Here is an 11,970-nt window from a genome sequence, read left to right as displayed (position 1 = left end):
TCCACCCACACCCTACCCCCACTATACACCCTACTATATCTACGCCCCCCATGTGTTTTCCAATGCCCCCTTCTTCATATTTTCTTTCCCCGTGTTTGGTTGCACAGAAAGTGAGAGAAAGTTTTACTTTTGATTTTGAAACTCCGATGAGAAAACCTTGCTGCGATAAACAAGGCACCAACAAGGGAGCCTGGTCCAAGCAAGAAGATCAAAAGCTCATTGATTATATACGTATTCATGGTGAAGGCTGTTGGCGTTCCCTCCCCAAAGCTGCAGGTTCTTTTCTGAAATTCCTTTTTTTTTTTTTTTTGTAACACCCTACTTCGGTTCTTAATTTTATTTCACTGACTTTTTTACCATGAAAATCACCAGGTTTGCACCGTTGCGGTAAAAGTTGCAGGCTGAGATGGATAAATTACTTAAGACCAGATATCAAACGTGGTAACTTTGCTCAAGACGAAGAGGACTTAATTATCAAACTCCATGCTCTCCTTGGTAACCGGTATGTTTCATTTCTAAAACATAACGTTTACGCATATGATAAGACTATAATGCATTGCACTAATGGAGAGGGTTTTTGAAATATCATATGAGATACCTATGTCTAAAAATATTAGGAGTTGAATGTTTATCTTTTTGTGTTTTGGGGTGTTAGGTGGTCACTGATAGCTGGTAGATTACCAGGAAGAACAGATAATGAAGTGAAGAACTATTGGAATTCCCATATAAAGAGAAAGCTAATGAAGATGGGGATCGATCCTAATAACCATAAGTTGAACCAATATCCTCATCATGTTGGTCCCCTTAACCCCACCACCACCAACTCCATGGATGTGGCACGTAAGCTTAGAGTGTGTTCAACAGACAATGATGATGGGGTCTCAGATGCTGCAAGTTATCTCGAAGACGCAACACCGCCCACTGGTATATCCAACTTGGACCTTGATCTCACAATTGCTTTTCCTTCGAGTCCTATCAAGAATATTATTGAAGAAAGCCAGCAGAAAATAGCATCTATTGTAACAAATGATGAAGAAGAAGAATATACAGTCCCTACCCTTCTTCTTTTTAGATGAGACAAAAAAAAAAAAAAAAAGCCTCACACATGTGGAGATTCGTGCAAAAGACCTAAAGGCTTACGAAGGCAACATGCATGCCATTGTCAAATTCTTTTGGATGATGGATTGAAACCATATCCTTGTCCATTAGAAAGGAGGAAGATAAGCTAAAACTGTATTATTGTGTATAAATTTGGTAGAAAGAAAGATTTCAACTTAAGAATTAGGATCAAATAACTGAATGAATGAACGAATTGCAGATAAGTTGTTTGGAGGTTTTCAATCAACTTATCTGCAATTAATTTGGTGGAGCTGATGTAGGATGATGAGTTCATCGTACATGAACTGAACCTTTGATATTTCAGGCTCTAATTGTCTGTTTGTATGCGTAAAGATATTCTTCAATGTGAGATCAGCTAAAATGAATGTGTGGAATGGACTTGTCAATTTTCACAAGTTATACACAAATATAACACGAGAAATACGATCTGAAACACTTTTTGATAAAAGAAAATGATAAAAACATGATATCAATTTATTTAACATTAATTACTATCGTGTCAATACAGATATAAAATACCTTCAGCTCATACACAACAATATATATACATGAATTACCACATTGGATGTGGGAAATACTATCTATATATATTAGTGTTTTATATTAAGAATCTGAAGCAAATTTAGCAAAGAGATCTAAGGGATTATGGTCAATTGGTAATGCACTCTTCCCGAAATTTCTAAAGAGCAAGTGATTACTTTTTACATTGATGAGAGTTAATTTGACCAAATAAAATATTTTAAAATTATGGCTGCTTTTCTAAATTCATCCTTAAATTTTAAAATATTTTAAAGACATATTTAAACTATCAGTGTTAAAATGTTAGATCTTATGTGATATAATTTAAAAGAATTTTTAAAAAATAAATATTGTAAAAATATTGATTTTGAGGTTTTCGAAACTTTCACAAAAATTATCGTTCGCTCTCTCTCTTTTTTGTCGGTTTTATTTTATTTTTAGTTTTTAATTTTAAAAGTTATGCGGCGACATTTTACTTTACTTTAAAATTTTCATTTTAAATTATGTCACATAAGATTTTATGTGTCATTTAATGGTTAAATTTAACTGTTTCAATAATTGCATAACCTAATTGATATAACATCGATAGAATTTGAAGATGTAATTACAATATTTTGAAGTTTGGAGATAAATTTAAAAAGTAAGTTATAAGTTGAGGATGCCTGCTAATTAACTCGATTTATTACATATTTAATGAACCTAACACTATATAAATTTATATATCAATAATATTCATATTTTATATATTATAAATGAAACAAATAATATCATTTTATTGGTGAATTTATTTTTAAAAATATAAAAAATGATGAAGGATACATATAAACCTTTTATTTTAAATTTAAAAATAGCTATAACTAAAAATAGGGTATGTTGGCTGCTAATGTGTCCCTTTCATACATGTTGGAATGGTTTCAATAATTAAGCTTTTGAAAATGGAATTTGAGCTTTCTTAACAGCAATGGAGCTTGGAAAAGGGGCATTTGATTTCATTCCACTCTCCATGAAAGAGGTTAGGTCTTGGTAGTAAGTAAATTCCATTTTCACATGCACTCTCAAACCACTCCACTACTATAATATTCTTCCATAAAACCTTAAAGTAATGTTTACTTTCTATTTCTATCCAAAAAAATCTATGTCCCATTTCTTCTTTTTTTTGGGTACATTATGTCCCAATTTTGGGTGAATGTTATATAGATTTTTGTAAGATAATATGAAATTGTTTTATTAAATGATTTAGTTGGTTGTTGAGTTGGTATTTTGTTGTTTTAATTTGGAGAATGTGGGTTTAAACGCGATTAAACATTTTCATTTTAGGAATCAAGGGATAATGCCTAGTTCAGACCTATTGAACCATAAGTGGTAGTGCTGAGCAAAAAAATTGACCAAATCGAAAATCGACCCGAACCAAAGTATTTGAACGGTTTATGGATATGTAAGTTCAAAAACCGCGGTTATCCAGAACTGAGCTAAATTCTTTTTATACTTAATATATAATTAATTTTATTTTATAATATAAAAATAAATAATTTATATTTAAAATGGTGAAAATAATTCAAAAGTTCTTGAAATTTATCGTTTTTAGAAATATTTATGAAAAAGACCTTGAAATTTTGTCAAATAATATTCAAAAGCCATAAAACAAAATTTATTTTATCAAAACAAGTTTAAAAATTAAAACAAAAATTTAATATGAAAAATAAAGAAACAAACCGAACTAAAAGAAATTATGATAGACAATCCAAAAATTTAAAAATCTGACTAAACCAAATCGATATCACCCCAATAAATGAAGTGATAAAATATTTATATTCAAGTGTAATTAATTTCAGTGTCTGAAATTTTTATTAATTTTTTAGAATCAGGATGAATGAATCATAAATGAGTAGTGATAAAAAATTCGTGCTAGTCTTGAATTTAATCCCCTCAGAAAGAAAAGATTTTAAAAATATCTGCATTTGGGTATCGAAATTTTAAATAATAATTGTGTTATGGCTGTTATTTTAAAGGTGTTTTTAGAGAGTTATTTCTATAGTTTTAACTCTAATATTCATTGTAATCGAAGTTTGAATAGTTTACCTACCCGTCTATAGCAATTTTACTCGTTACTCTGAATTGCATTTATGTAACTTCAACTTGTGAATAACGTTTTGTTTTTTCTACAAATAAAAATATAAAATATCACGATATGAGAAAAATAAAAATTTTAATATTAAAATATAATTATAATTGTTCATACACTACTTGAGTTATGACGGTTTATAATAGTTCACACGATGACAAAGAACCATAAATAATTGGAGATGATTAGGATAGTGATCCTTTGAGGATATTGAAATTCGAAAGAACGAGGAAAGATAGTTTAGAATATTGTAACGCCCCAATTTTTGGAAATTCTGTGAATGTTGGCATAGGTTTAATTATGTTTGTGGGCCTCTAGAAGGCCCAAGCTTAAGATAGAACCCGGTAATTTTAGTTAATTTTTGTTCCATAAGAAAAAGGGAGTGAAATTATGAAATAGGACTTATGTGAAAATGTTTGAAAATGCTATAGGCTAAATTGAGGTGGCCAAATAAATAGGAGTGCAAAATAGGAGGATTTGCATGACAAACCTCCCATTTTACATGAAGTGGCTAGCCATCATGTTGTTGTAGACAATATGAGTACTTGATATCCATAATTTATGGTACAAATTGATACAAATTGATAATGGGTTAGGTAAATGTTCCATGATAATGGATTAGGTAAATATTCCATGATAATGGGTTAGGTAAATGTTTCATGATAATGGTTTAGGTAAATGTTTCATGATAAGAAATTCATGTCTTTTGTATTAAAGAATTAAATGGATGAAATATGAAGTTTTATTAAAAGAAAAAGGGGTGAAAAGAACAAAGTTTTGTCCATCTTTGTTCATCCTAGCCTAAAGTTAGAGAAGAGAAAGGAGAGGAGAAAGCTCTTAAATGTTCGGTCACTTGGGGAAGAAAATTGAAGGTAAGTTCATGGTAGTTTGCTTCTATCTTGATGTTCATGAGTTCTTCTTGATTCTATCTTAACTCTTGAAGCATATTTTGATTTTTAGTTGTGTTGTGAGCATTTAGTCATGAATTAAAATGAAGGAAATGGTTGTTGTTTCATGTTCTTTTGATGAAAAATGGAAGATAGGTGAAGTTGAGCCAAACAAATGAGCATGCATGTGCCTTAGATGCTAAAGGGAAAATCGGCTAACATGTTGTGCTTTAAAATGATGAAATGGAGATTATGCTTAAGTAAAAATCATAGATATGTGATGATTGATTGGTGATATACATGTTTAAATAACATGCATGCAAGATAGGTGTATGAAAGAGTGATTTGGTAATAAATCTGCTTGGGACAGCAGCAGTAACGTGACTTTGGAAAATCACCATAAATTGTGGGAGATGAATTAGAAGCTTAATAAATTATGTAATTAAAGCTTAATGAGTCTAGTTTCAAATGGAATAAACGAGAACATATTTTGAATTCTGTACAATGAGAAATTTGATTCGTAATGAAGTGTGGTCAGATTAGTCAAACAGTGAAACATGGGAAACTTTGAGAAAAATCTGGTATTGATTGGCTAAACCAAAATTCTGAAAATTTTATGGATAGAAGATATATGAGTCTATTTTCAAGGAAAATTAACGGAACTTGATTTGGAGTTTCGTAGCTCCAGTTATAAATAATTTAGTGACTGTTGCTCAGGAAGACAGCTTGCAGTGAAATTATGATTATGTGGTAAACATTGACAAAAATTTGTTAATGAGTTGCTTATTGATTTCTTATAAACTTACTATGATCTGTAGGTGTGGTTGGCGAATATTGTAAGGGGTTAATCGTAGTTTGTATTTGAATAGTTAGATTAACGTGTTAGTAATCCAATTGTAGGCGGTTCGTGTGTGGATCTCAATCGATATATCGTCGCAAGCAGTGTGTAACTAACACCCTCTTTCTTAGTCTAGATCGGCAAAAGCCGAAAAGCGAAATGCCGAAAACGGTATTTTGTAGATTTGAGTGTCGAATGCTCGTGAGGTAAATCGATTAATGTTTTTGGTAAGCTGCAATGTTTGGACCGCAAAGTGCATGATTTCTATGCCCTCGATATTTTTGGGCTTAATGGGCCAAAATTGGAATGATGGGCCAATCAGCCCAATTCGGTAAGAACCCTCGATGCGTGATTCATTAGTACATGAAAAGTAGGAATATGCATGAAAACCCTAAAATAGATAAATTCTGAAATACCTTTAAAAGTGGAAAATTTATAGTTTTACCCTAGTAGATAAATTACCAAATACCCCTAGGTTAAATTGACCTAAATGCATGTTTGATTGTTGTTATTTACTGCATGCCATGTTGTTATTATCGATGCATGGAATGGGATATTGACGGAGGAAGTACTGAAAGTGGCTTGTCCACGTCTTGGAGGCTTTGCCTCAATTCTTTGATAATCGAGCAAAGGCCGCAAATCTGTGGAGTGTTAAATGGGTGGGTTGAGCTATTCCCACATGGAGTGTATGGTGGTAGGGTGGAGTGTAGTGGTTGGTGGGTTGAGTAGTCTCCCCAAATGGGCTTGCATATGTTATTGATGTTGCATGTATTTTGAAATGGGCCTATGGGCCATCTTATTATCTGAATAAGGGCTAAGGCCCGGTTTATTATAATCTGAAAAGGGCTCGCCCAAGACCACTATTACCCAAATGGGCTTGCATATGTTATTGATGTTGCATGTATTTTGAAATGGGCCTATGGGCCATCTTATTATCTGAATAAGGGCTAAGGCCCGGTTTATTATAATCTGAAAAGGGCTCTAGCCCAGTACCATTATTACTGAATGGGCTTAGGCCCAATGGGCTTGAGTGACTTGGACTTTGAATGGGTTTTCCTTACATCTTGAGTTTCCCAAACTCACCCTTTTATTTTCATCCACGCAGAAATCCCCAACCATAGTGGGCTTGGAGCTATGAGGGAATTGGAGTGGCCACCCGTCTGAAAGTTTGATTTTCTTCGGTGAACTGGACATCCTTTTAATTACGTTTGAGGTTTTGGGCTTTTAAATGTAATAAGGCCGCTTATTTATTTTGATGGTTTTAATATGTATTACTAAGATAGGTAATACTTATTTTAACTATTGAAATTAGATAGCTTTAGGCGCGTTTTCAAAAACAACAGTTGATTTCAAAATAACACGACAACAAGCAAAGCTTCCAATGAAAGTATTTTCCAAAATTAATCACTTTTCTTAAAAATAACTTAATCGAATCGGTTTCCTAGAAATATCCATGACGTTAAGGTGTGGCAATGGCGGTATGCATGTCTAGGATTGGATCCGAAGGAGGTTGGTATTAGCGATCCGATGGACTCACCACCTCTTTTCCGGTTTCCTACCTAGTGCACAGCTTCCATTCACTTTAACCCTTAATGAATTAATCTTTTGAACATCGAAAATTTTTTTTTTTACGTTTTTGATGTGGCATGCCTGATCCGGCCATAACTTCTGGGCCGGGTTTGGGGTGCTACATTTAGTGGTATCAGAGCCTAGGTTGCAACAACTCGGCTGTGGATCGGGTCTAAAAAGGGTTTTCAAAACTTTATGCAAAAAAAAAATGACTTTTGAAAATAAATTTTACATTTAAAGGAGATAATCTCGAACTTATTTTTTACACAAATATTTGGAAAATGGATTTCAAAAGTCTAAATCTTTTGAGTTTATCTGAAAGCCGATGAGGTGGCACATGAATCCCGCACCAAGGTCGTAAGTACTATTACATTTTATATCTTGAATCGCATCTTGTAGTTAGTACTAAACCTTAGAGATAGTACTATAGATAATATAGCATAAAGGCTCTGGCCCGAGGCCGTAGGGTAAACTAAGCCCTAGGAAACTGAGATAGTAGCTAAACTGTGGTTACGCGAGAACAACTCTGAAACATTATCTGTTCATAAGATCTATAATAAACAGTGGAAACAGTAAACTAACTGCATAAAATTCGTAATCAGATAAATCGATATGAGTACAAGAGCTACTCGGGGAAGAGGCCGTGGTCGAGGCCGTGGTCGAGGCCGTGGTCGAGGCCGAGGTAGTACTCAAGCCGGATCTTCATCTTCTGAACACATACCCGCTGGAGTAGCACGACCACCACCGGTGGATGAGAATGGGCCGTATGATAGGGCCACGGGGGATGGCGCTCTGTCCCAGGCCATGTTAAGAGTTTTGGAAAGGGTGGCTGGAGTTAATATCGGGCCCATGAATAGGGGGTCCATTTCTGAGCGACTCCGGGCCAACGGAGCGGAAGTTTTAGGGTGTATCTGGAGTAGCCCCAAATGTGGTAATCTTGGTGGAAGCCACGGAGCGGATTATGGATGACTTGGACCGCCGAGAGAGCAAAAGTTAAAAGGAGCGATATCCTTACTACGGGATGAGGCGTGTCGGTGGTGGATCATCGTGAGAGAGGGTACCCACCGAGAGGGTAACACAGGAGTTATTTAAGCGATCCTTCAAGGCGAAGTATGTCGGAGCTAGCTATGTGGATCTTGTGAAGGAAGGAATTCTTGAACGACCGGGTGGTAAGACCGTTCTTGAATATGAGGTAGAGTTTCTGCGATTGAGCGGTATGCTAATGGTATTGTCTCTACCGAATCTGAGCGCGATGTTCGCTTTGAGGATGGCCTCGGGGATGAGCTAAGGGTGCTCATAGCTCATAAAGAGCGCGATTTTGTTTGCTGACTGATAGAAAAGGCTAAGATAGCCAAGAGGTGAAGCAAACCGAGCGAGGAACCGTGATAGGGATCAAAATCGATTCAGGAGAGATCTTTGGACCAATTGGTGCTTTAAACCGGAATGTTAAGAGAGCTAGGATGGAAGAACCGATTCGGCGGTTCCGGTGAATCTTGTTAGACCACAAGCTTGTGGAGATTGTGGTAGAATGCATTTGGGGAATGTTGGAAGCGTTAAGGGCTTGTCTTCGTTGTGGATCAAAGGAACATAAGATCAGGGATTGTCCTAAGAGGCCAGCTCAGGCTCAAGTGGTTGAACAAAGGGCTGTGCAACCCGTGCAAACAACGCGAGGTGGACCGTCACCGTTGAGAGGTCATGGCCGAGGTCGCGGTGGCAATGGCCATGGACGTGGGGCACCTGGCAAGGGTACTATTAACACTGAGGCTCGTCAGCCAGCTTTGGTATATGCTGCTCGTCGCCGCGAGGAGGGTGACGCACCTGACGTCATAACTGGTACGTTTTTTATTTTTAGCATGCCGTATACTGTCTTGGTGGATGTTGGATCTACTCATTCCTATGTTGCATGTGCCATATCTGGGTCATTGGGTGTGCACTCTGAGGAGATTGTGAGTGGGGTATCTGTACTAAGTCCTTTGGGTCACTTTCGGTCGGGGTAGACAAAGCGTATAGGGATGTACCCTTAGAAACTCAAGGTAAGATTTTCCACGGAGATCGATGGAGTTACCATTCGGAGAGTTTGATCTCATTTGGGAATGGATGGCTTGTTAAGCATAACGCGACTCTGGATTGTGCCACTAAACGAATGGTGTTAAGGACCACAAAGGATGAGGAGGTTATGGTAATAGGTGAGCGAAGGGATTATTTGTCCAATGTGGTGTCGGCATTAAGAGCCGAAAAGTGGATTCGGAAAGGTTGTGAGGTTTATTTGGCATTTGTAAGTCAGTCAGAAGAGGAGGACTGACAGTAGATAAGGTTAGGACCGTAAAGGAGTTCCAAGATGTTTTTCCGGAGGAGCTTCCAGGATTACCTCCGAACCGAGAAGTTGAGTTTGGAATAGATTTGTTGCCTAGAACGGCGTCTGTATCCATCGCACCGTATAAAATGGCACCGAAGGAGTTAGTGGAGTTAAAGGCTCAAATTCAAGAGTTATTGGATAGGGGCTTCATTAGGCCAAGCATATCTCCATGGGGAGCACCAGTGCTATTTGTGAAGAAAAGGGCGGGACAATGCGCATGTGCATCGATTACCGCCATTGAACAAGCGGCGATAAAGAACAAATACCCTCGCCAAGGATTGATGATTTATTTGACCAACTTAGAGGAGCTTCGGTATTTTCCAAGATTGACCTTGATCTGGATACCATCGATTAAGGGTAAAGGAAGTGGATATTCATAAGACAACATTCGTGACTCGATATGGCCATTACGAGTTTACGGTTATGCCGTTTGGGTTGACGAACGCACTGCCGCTTTCATGGATCTAATGAATCGAGTGTTCCAACCTTACTTGGACCGATTCGTGGTAGTTTTCATCGATGATATTCGGTATACTCGAAACCGAGGAGAAACATGAGGAGCATCTACGTATTGTCTTTGCAAGTCTTGAGAGAAGGAACCGTATGCAAAGTTTAGTAAGTGTGAATTTTGGTTGCGAAGTGGCTTTTCTAGGTCATGTGGTTTCATTGAAGGAATTAGAGTGGATCCTCGAAAAATTGAGGCGATTCGGGATGGAAGCCACCAAAATCGATGTCGGAAATTCGGAGTTTTCGGGTTTGGCGAGGCTATTACCGAAGGTTTGTAGAAGGATTTTCTCGATTCTTTGCACCATTGATGGCTGATAAGGAAAGGGTAGCATTTATCTGGACCGAGAGTCAACAAAAGCTTTTGACCATTTGAAAAAGGTATTGGTGAAGCACCGGTGTTGATTCAACCAAGTCTGGAAGGACTTAGCGTGTACAATGATGCGTCACATGTGGGGTTAGGATGTGTACTGATGCAAGAGGGTAAGGTGGTCGCTTATGCTTCCCGACAGCTTAAGTCTCATGAAGCGAACTACCCTACGCACGACTTAGAGCTAGCAGCGGTGATCTTTGCGTTGAAAATCTGGAGATATTACTTATATGGAGAAAAGTGTATCATATACACAGACCATAAGAGCCTAAAGTATCTGTTAACTCAGAAGGAGTTAAACCTTAGGCAACGAAGATGGGTAGAGTTGCTTAAGGATTACGACTGTTCAATTGAGTACCACTCAGGTAAGGCTAACGTGGTGGCTGATGCGTTGAGTCGAAGGGTTGTTTCTGATTTGAGAGCCTTGTTTGCACGTTTGAGTCTGTTTGATGATGGAAGTCTATTAGCAGAATTGCAAGTGAGGCCTATTTGGACTAAACAAATTAAAGAAAAACAGTTGAAGGATAACTCGTTGATTCTTCGGTTTTAGCAAGTTGAGAAGGGTGAGAATGAGGATTTTGGACTGAATACTGAAGGAGTTTTATGCTTACGAGGAAGAATTTGTGTTCCGAAGGACTATGACTTGAGAAAGTCAATATTGAAGGAAGCTCATGGAGGACTTTGTGCCATGCATCCTGGAGGGAATAAGTTGTATCACGACTTGTGAGAACTATACTGGTGGCCTGGGCTTAAACGAGAAGTAACGGAGTTCGTGGGGAAATGTCTGACATGCCAGCAAGTGAAAGCTGAACATCAATTTCCTTTTGGATTACTGCAATCGGTGAAAATTCCATTGTGGAAATGGGAGAGAGTCACTATAGACTTTGTGAGTGGGCTACCTTTGACACCCACCAAGAAAGATTCTGTGTGGGTAGTGGTGGATAGGTTAACAAAATCGCCCATTTCATACCATTCGTCTTGATTACTCCTGCAAAAGTTGGCTAGGTTGTATGTGGCGAGATAGTGCGACTACATGGAGTGCCGGTGTCGATTATTTCCGAATCGAGACCCTAGGTTTACATCTCGGTTACGAAAGAAGTTGCGAGAGGCATTGGGTACACGTTTGGATTTCGATCGCCTTTCACCCACAAACAGATGGACGATCGGAGAGGTTATTCAGATTTTGGAGGATATGTTAAGGGTTGTATCATCAATTTTCGTGGAAATTGGGAGGACTACTTGCCATTGGCGGAGTTTACATACAATAACAACTACCAAGCAAGTATTCAGATGGCTCCATATGAGGCACTTTATGGGCGGAGATGTCGACGCCTCGTGTTGGACGAGTTGGGTGAGCGACAAGTGCTTGGACCGAGTTGGTGGTAGATCTTGAAAGTAAGGTTAAGTTGATAAGAGATCGATTAAAGAGGCATCGATGAGCGAAAGTCGTATGCGGACCTAAAGCGCAAAGAGATAGAGTTAGCGGTTGGGGATATGGTTTTTTTAAAGCTTTCACCTTGGAAGAAGATCTTGAGATTCGGCAAGAAAGGCAAATTGAGTCCGCGGTTTATAGGGCCTTATCGAGTTCTTAAGCGAGTAGGGCCAGTAGCGTATCAGTTAGAGTTACCACCAGAGTTAGACAGAATCCATGACGTTTTTCATGTGTCTATGTTAAGACGATATCGA

At 37.7% G+C, this 11,970-nt stretch overlaps 1 protein-coding gene across 1 annotated transcript; it reads left to right on the top strand.

The window, feature by feature from the left end:
- On the top strand, positions 1-1,493 carry LOC108472480 (transcription factor MYB8-like). The gene is made up of 3 exons (XM_017774021.2): positions 1-276; positions 373-502; positions 656-1,493. Exons 1-3 carry the CDS (start codon positions 51-53, stop codon positions 1,074-1,076), a joined length of 777 nt encoding a protein of 258 aa, XP_017629510.2. The 5' UTR covers positions 1-50; the 3' UTR covers positions 1,077-1,493.
- The last annotated feature ends 10,477 nt before the right edge of the window (positions 1,494-11,970 follow it).

This window comes from Gossypium arboreum, chromosome 11 (genome assembly GCF_025698485.1).
Source record: "Gossypium arboreum isolate Shixiya-1 chromosome 11, ASM2569848v2, whole genome shotgun sequence".
Classification (NCBI taxonomy): domain Eukaryota; kingdom Viridiplantae; phylum Streptophyta; class Magnoliopsida; order Malvales; family Malvaceae; genus Gossypium; species Gossypium arboreum.
This window is presented reverse-complemented; position numbering and strand designations above follow the sequence as displayed.

What these genes read in the sequence shown, in the direction of transcription:
- LOC108472480 (XM_017774021.2), top strand. Translation starts at nt 51, where the DNA reads ATGTGTTTTCCAATGCCCCCTTCTTCATATTTTCTTTCCCCGTGTTTG. An exon ending in TTCCCTCCCCAAAGCTGCAG is followed by an intron (nt 277 to 372) that starts GTTCTTTTCTGA and finishes GAAAATCACCAG; the next exon opens with GTTTGCACCGTTGCGGTAAA. An exon ending in CATGCTCTCCTTGGTAACCG is followed by an intron (nt 503 to 655) that starts GTATGTTTCATT and finishes TTGGGGTGTTAG; the next exon opens with GTGGTCACTGATAGCTGGTA.